The sequence below is a fragment of the Arvicanthis niloticus genome, chromosome 25 (genome assembly GCF_011762505.2).
Source record: "Arvicanthis niloticus isolate mArvNil1 chromosome 25, mArvNil1.pat.X, whole genome shotgun sequence".
In the NCBI taxonomy this organism is placed as follows: Eukaryota; Metazoa; Chordata; class Mammalia; order Rodentia; family Muridae; genus Arvicanthis; species Arvicanthis niloticus.
The window spans coordinates 39735706-39753685 of NC_133433.1; the positions used below are offsets into that span (position 1 = coordinate 39735706).

The 17980-nt window shown below is 40.8% G+C and overlaps 1 protein-coding gene across 4 annotated transcripts in view; it reads left to right on the forward strand.

Annotated features, from left to right (window-relative positions):
- Positions 1–1995, forward strand: part of Rgs20 (regulator of G protein signaling 20) — a 104894-nt gene extending 102899 nt beyond the window's left edge. Inside the window, exon 6 of one of the 4 annotated variants that reach the window (XM_076924431.1) lies at positions 1007–1995. In XM_076924431.1, coding sequence (XP_076780546.1) covers positions 1007–1195 — 189 coding nt within the window. In that variant the 3' untranslated portion in view covers positions 1196–1995. The remainder of the gene's footprint in view (positions 1–1006) is intronic. The other 3 variants (XM_076924432.1, XM_076924433.1, XM_076924434.1) reach the window with 3 other exon arrangements.
- The last annotated feature ends 15985 nt before the right edge of the window (positions 1996–17980 follow it).

The following is a 17980-nucleotide window of genomic DNA, read 5'->3' on the forward strand; positions in this document are numbered from 1 at the left end:
GCTTGCACAGTCCTGGGCTTTGCCCACTCGATATCATTCAGACCCATCCAGCAGACCCTGAAAACATGAAGCATTTTTGTTCAGTTTTTTTTTTTCCTAGAAAAACCATTTATAATTCTCAGCAATTTTGTTTTCCACAGAGGAGTTCAGAAGCTCTCACACTGACACTGGGGCTCCTTTGTTTTGTGGTTCTGAGGGTGAACCCGGGGCTGCTCCATGCTGAGTCAGACTTCCCCAGTCCTTCTATTGTCTAAAAACAGCGCCATGTAAATAAAATTATCTTACTATCTTGAGTAAATTTTTTTATGAGGAAGAGAGGATAAAGATGGACAAAGGAAAAGGAAATCACCAGAAGCTCAAGGAAATGAGAACATCGTGGGGCTGGAAGTAGCTGAGCCCAGGGGGAGGGGAGAGGGCTGTGGCACCTGAGCAGCAGCCAGTGCTCCTGCAACGCAGGGTGCCAGCAAACTGTCAGAGCTGTGGTGAGCAGCAGCAGGCCCCGAAAAGGGAGAATCTTCATGGCAACGTTCTACAGAAAAAGGCACTGTCTGATCCTTGTTTGAAAACTAAAAAAAAAAATTAAGTTTTCTGCCGTAGAAACTACCAGTTTGGCCTTGTGGCAAGACTCCCACTAGATGGTGTTCTGGTTTACTATGAGGATCTTCTAGTGGGGCTTCATCAGGCAAAGCAGATGAAAAGTCTGTCCCAGAAAGAGGAAACAAAGGCATTCTAGCTCTTTCCTTTAAAGCCCAAGTGGTTCCGTATGACCTGCTGAGTCCTCTGGCCTTGGGCAGGCAATCTGCCTCCCAGGCCTTCCAGGGGCCGCTGCTGCCGAAGCTCCAGAGCCCTTTCATTCATCTGTTAGTTTCTCTCAGCAGTTCAGACCATTAGGGCTCAGACTGTTAGAACACCTTGTTTGCTTTGGGGTTTTTTTGAGAGACAAAATGATTCCGGGAGTTTGGATGGCGTTACAATGAGGAATGATAGCTGCTGCTTTTCTTCACAGGTCAGCTTGGACTCCCGAGTACGAGAGGTTATCAACAGAAACATGGTGGATCCGTCCCAACACATATTCGATGACGCGCAACTGCAGATCTTCACTCTAATGCACAGAGACTCCTATCCCCGCTTCATGAACTCCGCAGTCTACAAGGATTTGCTTAAGTCCTTAGCTGAGAAAGCAGTTGAAGCATAGGTGGTTTCAGGTATATTTATTATTAACAAAACAAGAAAATAACTCATGGACTCCATCTAGCACAGGGAATTTAGACATAGGGTCTTGTGCTACAGTGATTCTTGGACGGTTGTAATCACAGATTCTTCCCCTACGGAAAGCTATAGATTCACAACCAAAACTGCAGCAGCCTTTAGTGATACTTAAAGGGGGGGAGGGGTTATGACTCCCTTAGAAAGATAGTGTGCTCACGCTCACATAACAGTAGCATGTTCTCAAGGGCAGGGCATGCACTAGCCTCAGCTCTGCCTGCAGCATAGATGTACAAAGAGCCAATGGGAACACTTTGTTTTGCATGAGTTCAATACTGTTTTACTCTCCAAAGAAATGACATTCAAGGCCTTCCCAACTAACCCTTCCTTCCTTCAGTCTGAATACTTCACTTGGCACCATGCCAGGACTGAGAGTCGCATTTCACAAAGATGTAACTATTCCTTGTAAAAATAGAATCTCTCTCTCTCTCTCTCTCTCTCTCTCTCTCTCTCTCTCTCTCTCTTTCTCTCTGCATGTGTGCGTGCATTCAACAGTGTGTGTGTGTGTGTGTATATATATCTGTTATGGTTGGTGGAATACACCATGCTCTAGGTGGGTCACTCTCAGATGTTTGGTAAGGGAAACAACATTTAAATGAAAGGGTGACTGTATTATCAGAATTGATCAACCTGAAGAGTGGACTTTAAATTTATAGCTTGTCATGTTCACAGATCTTCAAATAAACATATTTTCATTTTTATTGAAAGAAATGTGGATATTTTCACTCTGAAAAATGAAACACAAGAGGTTTTTTTTCTCAATCTTGTATTATTTCATCTGGAATTACTGAGGAACACAGATCATGTAGGGATGCATGCAATTCATTTGTCACCTTCCAGATGAGTGTTCTGTCTTTAGTTCGCAATATTATATCAATTACAGTAAATAGGATGACTCATAGTTGACAGGGAAAAGTAGTCACAGACCGAAGCCACTCTGAACAATCCCATGGCTACAGCAAATGGGAACTATAACAAACAGGAAAGGTTTCAGGAGCAGGTCAGACAATTTGTAGAGACTACATCAGCTCCACCCTTGTACAGAAGTCTTAGCCTCCCTTTTGCCCAGTTCTGCAACAGCCTGACTGGCTTTGTTATTCAGCTCAACCCTAAATAAGACTCCTCTCCCTCAACAAACCATCTCACCTCTAACTTTTCATGAAGCTTGTCCGTCACCCCTTGCACTGTCAATGAATCCATGAATACACAGATCCTAGCATCCCTCCTCACCTCCTTCAGTACACTGTCAATGAATCCATGAATGCACAGATCCTAGCATCCCTCCTCACCTCCTTCAGTGCACTGTCAATGAATCCATGAATGCACAGATCCTAGCATCCCTCCTCACCTCCTTCAGTACATCTCCGAGAATGGCTTGTACTTTTCATGGTACCAGTCCCTTGCATATGTTCCTGAACCCATTTTATCCACCCGTGATTTTCACTGAACAGAGGCCATCACTGGGATTCTACAATGGGTTACATGCCAACGGTACCTACAATGTATTGTTGTAAGTCCTAGAATGAAGCAAACCCAGCTCAAAGAACTTTAAAGGCTATACAAAGATTTTGGCAGAAATTTCACTAGAGTTTAACCCTATGGAACAAGTTTGCATATGTTCTGTCCATAGTTACTACAAAAGAGGGTGTTTGAGTGACTTCAAATGATACAGTTAAGGACATGTGAGGTATGAGGTCAGGCATATAAAAAGAACACTTGGAGAGATCATTTGTGTTAGAGGGACCTGCATGGTCAAGAGTCTAGGCTTGGAGCTAAGTGTGGTTGCACATACCTACATTCCCGGCCCACAGGAAACTGGAGCAGGATTTTGAGTTTAAAGCTGGAATGAACTATACAGAGAGACTCTTCATTATGGATTCTCGGGTGGAGGACTGGTTTTCAGCACAAAGACAATTTAGAATCCCTGGGAAGGTAAAGCATGAAGAGTGCTGACAAGCCCTGTGTGAATGGGCAGAGAGATGAGTCTCAAAGAAGGCTTGGAAGAATTTGCCTTGATATAGGTAAGAAGGAAGAGAGGACATGTAGTCACAGCATAAGGACAGATGTTTCAAGCAGAAGGAAAGCAGCATTTCCTAGGAGTAAGGCAATGTCCACTTATCTAAGGTTGGTCTGTTCTCCCACACCATCATCCTCACCGGCATTCCTCCCACCATGTAGGCTTGCTCTATTTCTCCCATAATAATAAGCCTGTATCTGTTAGCACAGTTGACACTCTCTCACTAGGCTTTCACAGCAGTGTGCTGTTGCCTCCACCCCATCTCCCTATTCACACTCACACAGAAGGGTGCTGACTATTTTAGGAGGGCATGTAAAGCACATTGTTTCCAACCTTATGAGTTGAGCCCAGCCTCCTCATATCATGGGTGATTTCTTCCTGGAAACACTACTCCTCTCTCTTCTATGGGTCTCTCCTACCTCTATGTACTACTCCCTGAATTATTCTTTCCTCTTTCAATAGCAGAAAACAGTAGTCAAGCACAGGGATTCCCCTGCCAGAGTTAGCCCCAACTCCACAAGCATGCCAGTAGAGGTGGGCAGTAACACTTTCAGGGCTTGTCTCCTCTTTGGTAGTAATAATAGCACTCTGTAAGGACTTAGACAATCCATGTAGACTACAGTAAATACTTAGAACATGCTAATCACTACAATCACCTGCCTACTGATAACAGTAGCCCCTGAAATTTGGGGTTTGTCTTACTTTTCCCTGATGTGCCTTCTATTTACTTAAAATGTACTGAATATCTCCTAATCAGGGTCTGGTCTGAAACCCCTCCTGAATTTGAGTCACCTTCTGTCTGGACATTTGGTATATCTCATAAATGAGGAATACACAGCCTGTTTTAATCTTGGTCCCTCACCCTCAAGGCCTGTCTCACATAATTGAGCCTGTCATCTGTTCAGCTGTTAAGTCTGGATCTTCTCTTGTATAATCTTCCCAAGGCTGGTCATTTCTCACCTTTCTTTTTTTTTTTTTTCTCTTTCCTTCTCTGACCCAGCACATCTCACTATATCACTGTTAAGAAGAGCCCCACACACAGCCAGTGGTGGTGCACACCTTTAGTCCCAGGATACAAGAGGCAGAGGCAGGCAGATCTCTGTAAGTTTGAGGCTATGTTACAGCTCAGATGGAAAGGTATCCTATCAGTTGAAAGCCAATGAATACTACAGAGGTCCATTAGAGCAGTTGGAGTGTTCTTTGGGTGAAATCTGGAAGTTGGAAGTCCTCGGGAAAGAGTTTATTGCATATATGAAGGGAAAGGTATCCTGGCAATCAGGAACCAAGGAATACCACAAAGTCACACCACACAACAAACTTCACACAAGAGATTTATTGGGAGGGAGAAACCTAGGTGAGAAGACATGAGGGAACTGAGCAGTAAGCAGAACTTATACAGGATTTCTAGGAGGTGGAGCTTTCCAGGGTGAGGATTGGTGGGGTTTCAAGTCCTGTGCTTCAGGGAGCTCAGGGATTGATGGGTTGTCCTCTTCAAAGATTGGTGGGATTTTTTTTTTTTCTTATAAGGTGAGTCCTGGCCACTCTACTGCCTCAGAGGTGGAAATGACAGTTACAGCTTTTAGAAAAGGACTCTTGGGGCCTTAAGGGATGTCTTGGGGGCAGGTCCTGGCTGCTGGAGTTCCTTAGGTGGGGCCTGGCCACTTTCCTGCCTTGAGGGTTTACAACATTTACAAAGGAAGTCCATGGCAGAAGAAGCTTTCCCTGGCATTTGGTGTGAATAGACAGTAGAGGGGCCTGGCCATTCATGTGCCTAAAGGGGCTTACATTTATGAATAGATGGTCCAAGAATCCGATAGTTGTTTAGATAGTCCATGAGCCTGGATGTCTCAGCTGGTCTTGAGTATATGATAGAATCCTGAAGGAGTAGGCTCTAACGGCAGTGAAGAGTAGACTTTCTTCCAAGGTGAGAGCAAGGAGGCAAAGGACAAAAGTTTCCTTTATCCTGTGTTCTTTTATATAAGGCTTCCAGCAAAAGGCATGGCCCAGATTAGATCTGCATTAAAGATCTGGATTAGAAGTAGATCTTTCTGTCTCAAAGTAAGCAAAAATTGCTTAAAGGTATGACCTCTATTTTTTTGTTGTTGTTTTAGTTAATTTCAGATGTATAGTCAAGTGGACAACTAAGCATAGCCATCACAGGGAGATGTAACATCTATGTAACATCTGTAATAGATGTGATTGGTAAAGTGGAATTACTGCTGAAAATGCACCCTCATGTTATACCATGCACAAACCCCAACTCAGCATGATAAAAGATTCATATATCAAGGCCCCAAACTGTAAGTCACCTAGATAAAAATACAAAAGAAATGATCCAGGACCTCAGCGTTGGTGATGGGTTTTGAAGATGGTGCCAAAGCAGAAGGCACAAAAACAAAAATGGAGAAGTGGCAATACATGAGAATCAAACACTTCCTGTCTACACTGGAAACAGTCCACAGAAGGAGAGCTGCCTATGGAGTGGAAGAGCCTGCTCAAAAACTATGCACCTGTCAAGAGCCATGTAGGAGAAGCTAAAAGCTAGCAACTGATCCTCCTGAGATAGTTCCACCATGGACTAAAATCTGTGACAGATTTGCTTCTGTAGGCCAAGCCAAGAAGATTAAACTGGAGGAAAGATTCCTGCTATGAACATGCTTTTCCTATTATTATTAAATATATAACAGTCACCAGGTATTGACTCATGCTTTTGATCAGATTTTTACAGACCTACAAAGATGTACTAATTTGTAGTGATGCTATATAGACAAATACATAATGAGTCTATAGAATTCCTGACTTGATTCAAATAACTTCAGGAAAAAAGTTCTTAGAGATGGTCTTAGTTGCTAGAGAAATGTAATAAAGTTAGACTCAACAATAGAGTGTGCCCATTCCTCATGATAATAAGTAAAGGCTACATAGTAAGAAATACAAGGAGCTTTCCTAGTTACACTAAAAAGAGAAATAGACTTGGGACAAATTTGTGGTCAAGGAAAAGCATTTATGTCTGAGGATAAAGTCACAGGTGTGTACTATGATAAGGCAAGGCCATGTAAAAACTGTTGCTTTCAACTTATAAGTATATTACAATGAAACACTACTTTGAACTTAACATCAACATCCTTCTGTAATTCTTATTCTATGTAACATTTTATCTATGAGGTAATTTTGTCTAAGAAGATATAAAAAGACCAGAGAAGCTCTGCCTGGTCCGCTGTTGTGTGGACCCCGGATTCCGCCGGAGACATCCTGGAGGCTCCACGGATCCCACAGCCAGCCTTAAGTAGGAAGACCCACACACTGCCCTAAGCCCATAGCTGGGTGCTGTGAGCTCTCAGATTCCAGCAGATACCCCATCCCCCAACACCCCACCCCTGCAGACTAGCACTCCCCTTCTGCCCCTCTCCTGGATCTGAGGCCTGGACCAGACCTCTGCCCAATCACAAAGGGAGACTACCCTGGAGATAGAAAACCTAAAAAAAAATCAGGAGTCATAGACACACAAGTATCACCAACAGAATACAAGAGATAGAAGAGAGAATCTCATGTGCAGAAGATACCATGGAAAACATTGACACAACTGTCAAAGAAAATGCAAAATACAAAAAGCTACTAACCCAAAGTATACAAGAAATCCAAGACACAATGAGAAGGCCAAACCTAAGGATTATAGGTATAGATGAGGGGGAAGACTCCCAACTTAAAGGACCAGTAAATATCCTCAACAAAATTATAGAGGAAAACTTCCCTAACCTAAAGAAAGAGATGTCCTTAAATATACAAGAAGCCTACAGAACTCCAAATAGTTTAGACCAGAAAAGAAATACTTCCCGCCACATAATAGTCAAAACATCAAATGTACAAAACAAGAAAAAAAATACTAAAAGCAGTAAGGGAAAAAGGCAAAGTAAGATATAAAGGCAGACCTATAAGAATTACACCAGACTTCTCAGCAGAGACCATAAAAGCCAGAAGATCCTGGACCGAGACCCTAAGAGAACACAAATGCCAGCCCAGACTACTATACCTAGCAAAACTCTCAATCATTATTGATGGAGAAACCAAGATATTCCATGACAAATCCAAATTTACAAAGTATCTCACCACAAATCCAGCATTTCAAAGGATAATTGGTGGAAAACTCCAACACAAGGAGGGAAACTACAACCTAGAAAAAGCAAGAAAGTAATCTTCCAAAAACCGTAAAAGAAGGTAGCTATACAAACATAACTCCACTGGCAATAATAAAAATGACAGGAAACAACATTCATTTTTCCTTAATATCTCTTAATATCAATGGAATCAATTCTTCAATAAAAAGACATAGATTATCAGACTGGATATGTAATCAGGACCCAACATTTTGCTGCATTCAGGAAACGCACCTTTGTGAAAAAGACAGACACTACCTCAGAGTAAAAGGTTGGAAAACAATCTTCCAAGCAAATGGTCCCAAGAAACAAGCGGGAGTAGCGATTCTAATATCAAATAAAATTGTAAAAAGATAAAGAAGGACACTTCATATTCATCAAAGGAAAAATGTACCAAGAGGAACTCGCAATTCTGAACATCTATGCCCCAAATGCAAGGGCACCCACATACATAAAAGAAACTTTACTAAAGCTTAAAGCATACATTGCACCCTACACAATAATAGTGGGAGATTTCAACACCCCACTCTCAGCTATGGACAGATCATGGAAACAGAAACTAAACCAAGACACAATGAAACTAACAGAAGTTATGAACCAATTTGGACTTAACTGACATCTATAGAACATTTCATCCTAAAACAAAGGAATATACCTTCTTCTCAGCACCTCATGGTACCTTCTGCAAAATAGACTATATAATTGGTCACAAAACAGGCCTCAACAGATACAAAAAGATTGGAATAATCCCTTGTACCTTATCAGACCACCATGGACTAAGACTTGTCTTTGACATGGACAAAAACAATGGAAAGCCCACATACACTTGGCAACTGAACAATGCTCTACTCAATGATAACTTGGTCAAGGAAGAAATTAAGAAAGAAATTAAAGACTTTTTCAAATTAAATGAAAATGAGGACACATCATATCAAAACTTGTGGGACTGACTAAAAGCAGTACTAAGAGGAAAAATCATAGCTCTAAGTGCTCACAAAAAGAAAATAGAAAGAGCATACATCAACAACTTGACAGCAAACCTGAAAGCATTAGAACAAAAAGAAGCTAGTATACCCAAGAGGAGTAGACGGCAGGAAATAATCAAACTCAGGGCTGAAATCAACCAAGTTGAAACAGAAAGAACTATACAAAATATCAACAAAACCAGGAGCTGGTTCTATGAGAAAATCAACAAGATAGACAAACCGTTAGCCAGACTAACCAAAGGGTGCAGAGACAGTACTCAAATTAATAAAATCAGAATTGAAAAGGGAGACATAACAACAGAAACTGAGGAAATTAAAAAAAATCATCAGATCCTACTACAAAGGCCTATACTCAACAAAAATAGAAAATCTGGATGAAATGAACAATTTTTCTAGACAGATACAAGGTACCAAAGTTAAACGAGGAGCAGATAAACCATCTAAACAGTCGCATAACCCCTAAAGAAATAGATACAGTCATTAAAAATCTTCCCACCAAAAAATGTCCAGGGCCAGATGGTTTCAGTGCAGAATTCTTCCAGACCTTCAAGGAAGACCTAATACCAATCCTCTTCAAGCTATTCCATCGAATAGAAACAGAAGGAACAGTACCCAATTCATTCTATGAAGCTACCATTACACTCATACCTAAACCACAGAAAGACCCAACAAAGAAAGAGAACTACAGACCAATCTCTCTTATGAATGTCGATGCAAAAATACTCAATAAAATTTTCATAAACCAAAATCAAGAACACATCAAAACAATCATCCATCATGATCAAGTAGGCTTTATCCTAGGAATGAAGGGATGGTTCAATATACAGAAATCCATCAATGTAATCCACCACATAAATAAACTCAAAGAAAAAAACACATGGTCATCTCATAGACACTGAGAAAGCATTTGACAAAATTCAACATCCCTTCATGTTAAAAGTCTTGGAAAGATCAGGAATTCAAGGCCCATACCTAAACATAGTAAAAGCAATATACAGCAAGCCAGTAGCCAACATCAAACTAAATGGAGAGAAACTTGAAGCAATCCCACTAAGATCAGGGACTAGGCAAGGCTGCCCACTCTCACCCTACCTATTCAATATAGTACTGGAAGTCCTAGCCAGAGCGATTACACAACAAAGGGGAGTCAAAGAGATACAAATAAGAAAGAAAGAAGTCAAAATTTCACTATTTGCAGATGATATGATAGTATACTTAAGTGACCCTAAAACTTCCACCAGAGAACTCCTAAACCTGATAAACAACTTTAGCAAAGTGGCTGGATATAAAATCAACTCAAACAAATCAATAGCCTTCCTCTATTCAAAGGATAAACAGGCTGAGAAAGAAATTAGGGAAATGACACCCTTCACAATAGCCACAAATAAAATAAAATATCTTGGAGTGAATCTAACCAAGCAAGTGAAAGATCTGTATGACAAGAACTTCAAGTCTCTGAAGAAAGAAATCGAAGATCTCAGAAGATAAAAAGATCTCCCATGCTCCCGGATTGGCAGGATTAATTTAGTAAAAATGGCCATCCTGCCAAAAGTAATCTACAGATTCAATGCAATACCCATCAAAATTCCAAATCAATTCTTCATAGAGATATAAACAGCAATTTACAAATTCATTTGGAATAACAAAAAATCTAGGATAGCAAGAACTATTCTCAACAATAGAAGAACTTCTGGGGGAATCACCATCCCTGACCTCAAACTGTACTACAGAGCAGTAGTGATAAAAACTGTATGGTATTGGTACAGAGACAGACAGGAAGATCAATGGAATAGAATTGAAGACCCAGAAATGAACCCACACACCTATGGTCACTTGATCTTTGACAAGGGAGCTAAAACCATCCAGTGGAAAAAGGTCAGCATTTTCAACAAGTGGTGCTGGCTCAACTGGAGGTCAACATGTAGAAGAATGCAAATTAATCCATTCTTATCTCCTTGTACAAAGCTCAACTCCAAGTGGATAAAGGACCTTCACATAAAGCCAGATACACTGAAACTAATAGAAGAGAAGTTGGGGAAGACTCTCGAATATCTAGGCACAGGGAAAGGTTCCTGAACAGAACACCAATGGCTTATTCTCTAAGATCAAGAATTGACAAATGGGACCTCATCAAATTGCAAAGCTTCTGTAAGGCAAAGAACACTGTCAACAAGACAAAACATCAACCAACAGATTGGGAAAAGAACTTTACCCTACATCCGATAGAGGGTTAATATCCAAGATATACAAAGAACTCAAGAAATTAGATGCCAAACAACAAAATAACCCCATTAAAAATGGGGTACAGAGCTAAACAAAGAATTCTCAACTGAGGAAACACGAATGGTGGAGAAGCACCTTAAGAAATGCTCAACATCCTTAGTCATCAGGGAAATGCAAATCAAAACAACACTGAGATACCACCTGACATCAGTCAGAATGGCTAAGATCAAAAATTCAGGTGATAGTAGATGCTGGCTAGGATATGGAGAAAGAGGAACACTCCTGCATTGTTGGTGGGGTTGCAAGCTGGTACAACCACTCTGGAAGTCAGTCTGGTGGTTCCTCAGAAAATTGGACATAGCACTACCTGAGGACCCCGCTATTCCACTCCTGGGTATATACCCAGAGAATGCCCCAACATATAACAAAGACATATGCTCCACTATGTTCATAGCAGCCTTATTTATAATAGCCAGAAGCTGGAAAGAACCCAGATGCCCTTCAACAGAGGAATGGATACAAAAAATGTGGTACTTTTACACAATGGAATATTACTCAGCTATTAAAAATGATGAATTTGAGACATTCTTCTAGAAAATATCATCCTGAGTGAGGTAACCCAATCACAAAAGAACACACATGGTATTTACTCACTGATAAGCGGAGATTAGCCCAAAAGTTTGAAACAACAAAGATTCAACTAAAAGACCACATGAAGCTCATGAAGAAGAAAGAACAAGTGAGGATTCCTAGGTCTTTCTTAGGAGTAACTAAATACCCAACAGAGCAAATATGGAGACAAAGTGTGGGTCAGAAACTGAAGGGGAGGTTGTAGGGAGACCATTCCACCTGGGTATTCATTCCATGTGCAGTCACCAAAAATAGACACTGATACGGATGACAGGAAGGGAAATCTGACAGCAGCCTGATAAGGCTGTCTCCTTAGAGGTCCCCCAGAGTCTGACATACCCAGAGGCAGATACTCACAACTAACCATTAATCTGATCAAAGGTTCCCAATGGAGAAGTTACAGAGTAAACTGAAGGAGCCAAAAGGGTTGGTGACCCCATGAGAAGAGCAACAATACCAACCAGCCAGAGCTCCCCAGGGTCTAAACCACCAGCCTAGGAGCACATATGGAGGGACACATGACTCCAGCTGTATATGTAGGGGAGGATGCCCTTGTTGGGCATAGGTGGGAGAGGAGATCTTTGGTTCCATGAAGGCTGAACACTGAGTGTGTGTGTGTGTGGGGGGGGGGGGTAATCTGAGGGTGGGGAGGGGGATTGAGGGGTAGGTGGGTAAACACCCTCATAGAAGCAGGAGGAAGGGGGATGGGATAAGGGGCTCCTGCGTGGTGGGGGGAATGCAGTAAGGGGATAAAATTTGAAATGTAAATATTATATCCAATCAAAGAGGGGGGAAAAAAAGAAAAGCGGTTAGAACCAACATCCTTAATAAAATGTCAGCCCTCTTTAAAAAAAAAAAAACTATCTTGATACTAAAATTTGTTTTGAGAATTGTATATTGCAGAATGATCAGCCTTGGTGTATGTACTCATCAAGCAAGCTGGGCAGACCTGCTCAAACCTCTGAGGTCCGGGAATCCCATCTGGAGGCAGTGAAGACACAGCATCAGAGGCTTATCAATTTGCTCTCCCACCCCCCCCACTCCTTTTTCTAATATCTCAACGCCCATAATCAGCTTGAAGAAGCTAATGAAGAGTCAGCGCCCCTATTCCCTGGGCTTGGGGACTAAGGTGGTAAATGTTGGGCTGTCTTTCTAGGGAAAAGTAGTGGTTTTGTGGGAATAAAGAGGATTAGCTAGGATTTATTGCATAGCCATAACCTATTAATAGAAATCTGTACAATTATTATCAAGATGAAGATATAAATTCTTAATTGGCACCAATTTACTTTGATTACAAATTTTAAGGTTTTTATTGGTACGAGCTTCTTATTGATATAAAAGTTAGATGAATATTGTTACTCTCATAGGCATTGTACCAGTATAACACATTTAGGAATACAAGGCTTAGACCCAGTCCTTCTTTAACTTTGTTAACTGATTTGAGATGGACAGCCTGTGAGTTAAGGGCCTATAGCAAATTCATGGCTTGGAGTTTATTATAAGGGTGTTTTCTATGTTTTATTTAGAAATAGCTGAGTGGAGTTAACAGACAACAGTCCAGATTACCTTACATGGATAGTTGGTTTTCAAAACATCAGAAACCCACAGAATTGACGTGACAAACATTTCTGTATTAATGTTTATTTTGATTAGAGACCTGTCTGCTCCTGACAGCTTCCTATATTGAATTCTAAGAAGAAATTGAGCATCTTTGGAGTTGCTCCAATTGTGGTGAGACAGCCACTAGACAAGAATTACCTCTTTCCGTCCACAGACAAATTATTGTCCAGAAAAGGATACACTTGCAGAATAGTCGACTGATTATATCTGCCTAGACAGAGTAATCAGCCCTTAATAATTCTGCAGCACTAAGGTCTGTCAGATGATCCTGGGCCAGAAAGCAGAAGAACAGATGCTCCAACATTTTGTAGTAGAGCGAGTGTCCAGGTGTTCAGAGGTATCTATAAATTGGCTAAGTTTTAGAAGCTATGCTTTGTGCTTCCCACAATTATAGTTAACTCAGTCATTCTGGATTTCTGACAGGGTTGAAAACTTATAGCCTCATAGCCAATCCTGGCTATTTACCTTGAGAGAAAAGAATTGAGTGGATGGTCATCAGCTGACATTCATCCTAAAGCCAAGGAAAAAGCCAGGTTCAGAACTAAAGTGTTTTAGTTAGGATAGATGACAGAGGTTCTGGTTAGTCAACAAAATGATGGACTGGGTATTAGTACTATCTTGTACCTCACTTGTGCAAATTGGCATAATTATGCTCTAATTGTATTTTGAGAGAAAAGTTTCATTTTAACAGAAAGGGTGATATGTAGGAGGAACTAAGGTGGGAGGGGTACTGAGAGGAAGAGAAGGAGTAAGAAGAGGAGGAGAAGGAGAGGAGAAGCTAGGTGATGAGAGAAAGAGGGGGGAGACAGGGAGGCAGATGTTCACGTGTCTCCACCAGTCAAAGATAGTTGATATATCTAGGTTGGGTAGTGGGTTACACCTCTGATTGAGCAATACCAAACTTATAAAGCCTTTGATTAACATTTTTTTAAAAAATGAATAAGTGCAAAAAAGAAAAGAGGGCATGGGATAGGGGTTTCCTAAGGGGGGTGGTGAATGGGGAAAGGGGATGACATCTGAAGTGTAAATAAAATATCCAAAAAAAACCAAAAGACCAGAGAAAAGAAATAAAGTTGTTGGTTGAATGGTTTGGCTTGAGGAGCTTTGCCCCATTCATCCAAATGTACATGTCTGTTTGTCTATATTTTTGTGTGTAGGTATATGTGTATGTATGTAAACATGCATGAATACTTGTGAAGTTGATTGTGACAGAGAGTCAGGCCTGACCAGAGTGTGTGTGTATGAATGTTTGAATGTTTATGTGTCTGTGCATTTGCCTGTATAAAGCATCTTAATTCTTTTTCTTTCCTTCTTCTCTGGTTCACAAAGAATTAAACAGTTTAGCCAGAGAGACTTCTGGCTGATTCACCAGAGAAAGGGGCACCAGCAATAAATCCTTTCACTTAATTCCTTGCTGCTAAATAGTATGTGTTAATTGCCAGATATTAGCGTTCATTAAAGCACAAGAGTTAAAAAAAGAGTTCTTAACACAGAACAGTAAGAGTTAAGTTCCCGCTTATTTAAGCATAAAGAGTTAAATAAAGCACAGAGAGTTACAATGCTTAATAAAGCACAGAGCTAAAGAGAAAAGAAGCCAGTGTTTTTAAACCATAGAATAAGCAAGAAAGTTTTTTAAATCTTTTAGAAGTTATCAGCAAGCATTCAGTACAGTTAGTGAGCTAGAAGGCCAGAGACCATTAGTTTCTAAAACTACATCTAGAAACCAACAGTCTTTAAAGTTATGTCTGACACTGTGTCCCATTTAAAGCCATTCCAGGCCGGGCAGTCTCCCAGCATGCGTCTACCCATTTATATATTAAATATATGTAAAAGTGACTCAGCGGGTAAGTACTCTCTGTGCAAGTATGAAAACCTAAATTCTAATCCCCAGTACCAATCTAAAACTCCAGGTTCATTAGTGCAAACCTGCAAGCCCAGGGACTTGGACATGGGTATTTAGGACATGTGTCCTGAGGGACACAGGGATATATCCTGGGAGTTTGCAGGCCAGCTAGCCTAGCCAAAATGTCAAGTCTCCATTCAGTGAGAGAGCCTGACATAGACAATAAGGGAGAAAGTGATAGAGACATCTTGCATTGTCCTCTGCCCTCCAGAGTACACATACCCAAGCACCCACATGTATGTATTTGTGTGAATATGTGTATGTAAACTTACATTGTATGAGGGCCTAGACCTTAGCACAACTGATTCCATGATGGAATAAAACTCAGCACTTGCCAAACAAAACAAAACAAAACAAAACAAAACAAAAACCCTGCACCTAATCCATCAAGGCCTACAGCTCTATGAAAGTATCTAATGTACTTACTAAACTTGCTTTTTGGCCTCTACAGTTCTGATCCTGCCTAACTGTTCTTGTTAACTGAAGTATTGTCAACCCAGAATATCAGAATATCATTTTTGTGCTTGAAAGCTCATCCTGAGAAAGACTTGGTGCTTCACTGGGATCCCAAACACCTTGTATAGTTGTGGCTGACTAACAATGACACTCTGCTGACTTAAACCCATGTCCAAACAGTCTTCTCCAGTGAGTACCCCACAACACTATGTGTGGTGCATGCATACACATTGTATATAACTTATAACACAATATCAACAAAAGAACATCACTTTAAAATAGGTCAAGAAGAAATACTTGAATCATCATTTCTCCAAAGATGTACAAATAAGAAGCTTGTCATCATTAGTAAGTATCTCATATCTGGTATAATGAGTGGACTTAAGTAAAATAAAAACTAGCCAAGTGCCAAGGGGCAAGGCTGGTAATCTAAGCACTCCGATGCTGAGTCAGAGGGTAGTAAATTAAGGCCAGCCTGAACTACAAAGTCAGACCCTCTCTTGAAAATACACAAACAAAAGAACAAGTAATAAGCTCTGGGAGAAATGGAAGAAATGGTGGAATCTGTGCATTGCTGGAGAATATTGGAAAACATCACAAAAATTTCTCAAAAATTAAAAATAGTCACTATTATTATAGAATTCAGAAATCTTATTTCATTTTTTATTTTTATTCCAAAGAATTTTTATTCAAAAGAAATAAAATTATGATCTTGAAATACAAACCTCCAATTACTGCATTGCTATCACAAGAGTTAAGCTGTGAAATACATATTCAATAGTAGACTAGTGGAAAAATAAAATGCGGTCTACAACACATAGAGAGAGAGAAAGGGGGGGAGAGAGAGAGAGAGAGAGAGAGAGAGAGAGAGAGAGAGAGAGAGAAGTATTCATACATAGAAAAGGAAATTCTGCTGATTTTTATGATGGATGAATCCCAAGGACATTATGTTCAGTAAAACAAGAGAGTCAGAAGACAAATGTTGCACAGTGGTGTTTGTCCCCCTGGGGAGATGGCTGGGGTCTCTGGGGCAAGATTTGTGTGGCCATACACAATTGGCCAGGACAAGGGTGTTGGAAGAAACTTCATCTGCATATTCAGAGGCTGGAGGATTGGGAGTTGGGGTACTTTATAAGGTCAAACAAGGTGTGAAATCCAGTAACTCTTAGGGTAGTAAATTCTTACTAATGTTAATAGTGGGAAAGCAGGCTTTCTGGTGCCAGGTGTGAAGGAGAGGAATTAGTCAACTTCTGTTGTGCTGTCTCTACCCTTCCTTCATCTCCCTGGGCCATTAGGGTTCCAGGGAAGGCTGGGAGTTGGAGGTGATCTGCCCTCAAGGGCCATATGAAGCTCCCACAGCCAGGACTGGAAACACAGAATAGTGTAAATGACCCTCACATTATCCGCACAGCTAAGGCCTTCCTAAGCTTCCACAGTAAGGACTGGAGGCGGCTAGCAGCCCAAATGAACTCTACGATACCTGTCTGACTGATACTATACCAGATCCTTTCCTAGGCCCTTAAGCTAAAACAAGTAGTCTATCTCTAGAAGCCATTTTTTTTTTTTTTTTTTGAAGAAATGACATGTACTTTGAGTTTCTATGTAATTATGCCTCCTTGTACACCAGGTCTTGTATTTACACCAGGAAACTTTTTTCCAAATTGTATTGTGTTTAATATGCTTACAATAAACTGCCTGGCATCAAACTTCCGAAGTATGATCCAGCTTGGCTGATTAAGTCAGGCTGCACAGAATTTCCTTGCCTCTTTGCTGATTGTTTCGCTGTTGGTCCCAACAATTTCAGGGACTCCCATACCCTTCTCTTCCCTGAAGTTCCTCAGAGATTGACTGGTATGTGGGGGTTTGGGGTAAACAGATGCTACTCAAAGACAGACTGTCACCTGTAGAGTTCCAATAGCCATGTTTTTCTCAGTGTCTCTGGCTATTCTATAGTGTCAAATACTGGCTGGAATAGGAATTTCAGGTCTGTGTCCTTGTCTCAGTAGGATACTGGAATGGCTGGGTGGCAGGGAAGCCATACCCACCATTGTTCAAGGCTAAGTGGCTGAGAGCAAGAGTCTGAAGACTCAGGCAATGAATAGCCAGAGACAATTCCCTCACAGGCTCTCAGTGGATTGAGATCCAATATTCTCAGTGCTATATGCTTTATTTCTGTTTCCCATTTCCAAGTTATGTGTGAATACTCCCTGTTTGAGTGCAGTAAGTGATCTCCTATCTGACAGTAAAGATTTAGTCCCTGGGGTATTAGGAGAATCCCTTGAGAATGGGGTCAAGGGATGGGGCCAAATATTCTAACACATTTCCATTTTAACCTAGAGAGCAATCTGAAACAAAAAGGCAGAACACAAGAAAATTTCTCTGAACAAGGCTACCTACCAACTCTGATCCATCCTTGGGCTCCCATTCTGAGGTGCTTAGAAGAGATACTGAGAGAATAAATGATGTCAAAGACACTCATAACTGGAGCTTGCATCCCAGTATTCAAATTCAAACCCTGGACAGGCTAACAATAGAAATATGAGTGTTTAAACAAGTGTTTGTACATCTTGTGGTCAAGTTAAAGGCTCACCAAAAAATGAGAAGCCTCTTGGCTTCAATGCAGCAGATCAAGTTGAGGACTCTGAAATGGATGAGAGAGGGTTGTCTCCTTATTCTAAAGACCCTCTGTACTTGTCTCTCCTTATGAATGTCATAAAAACACATG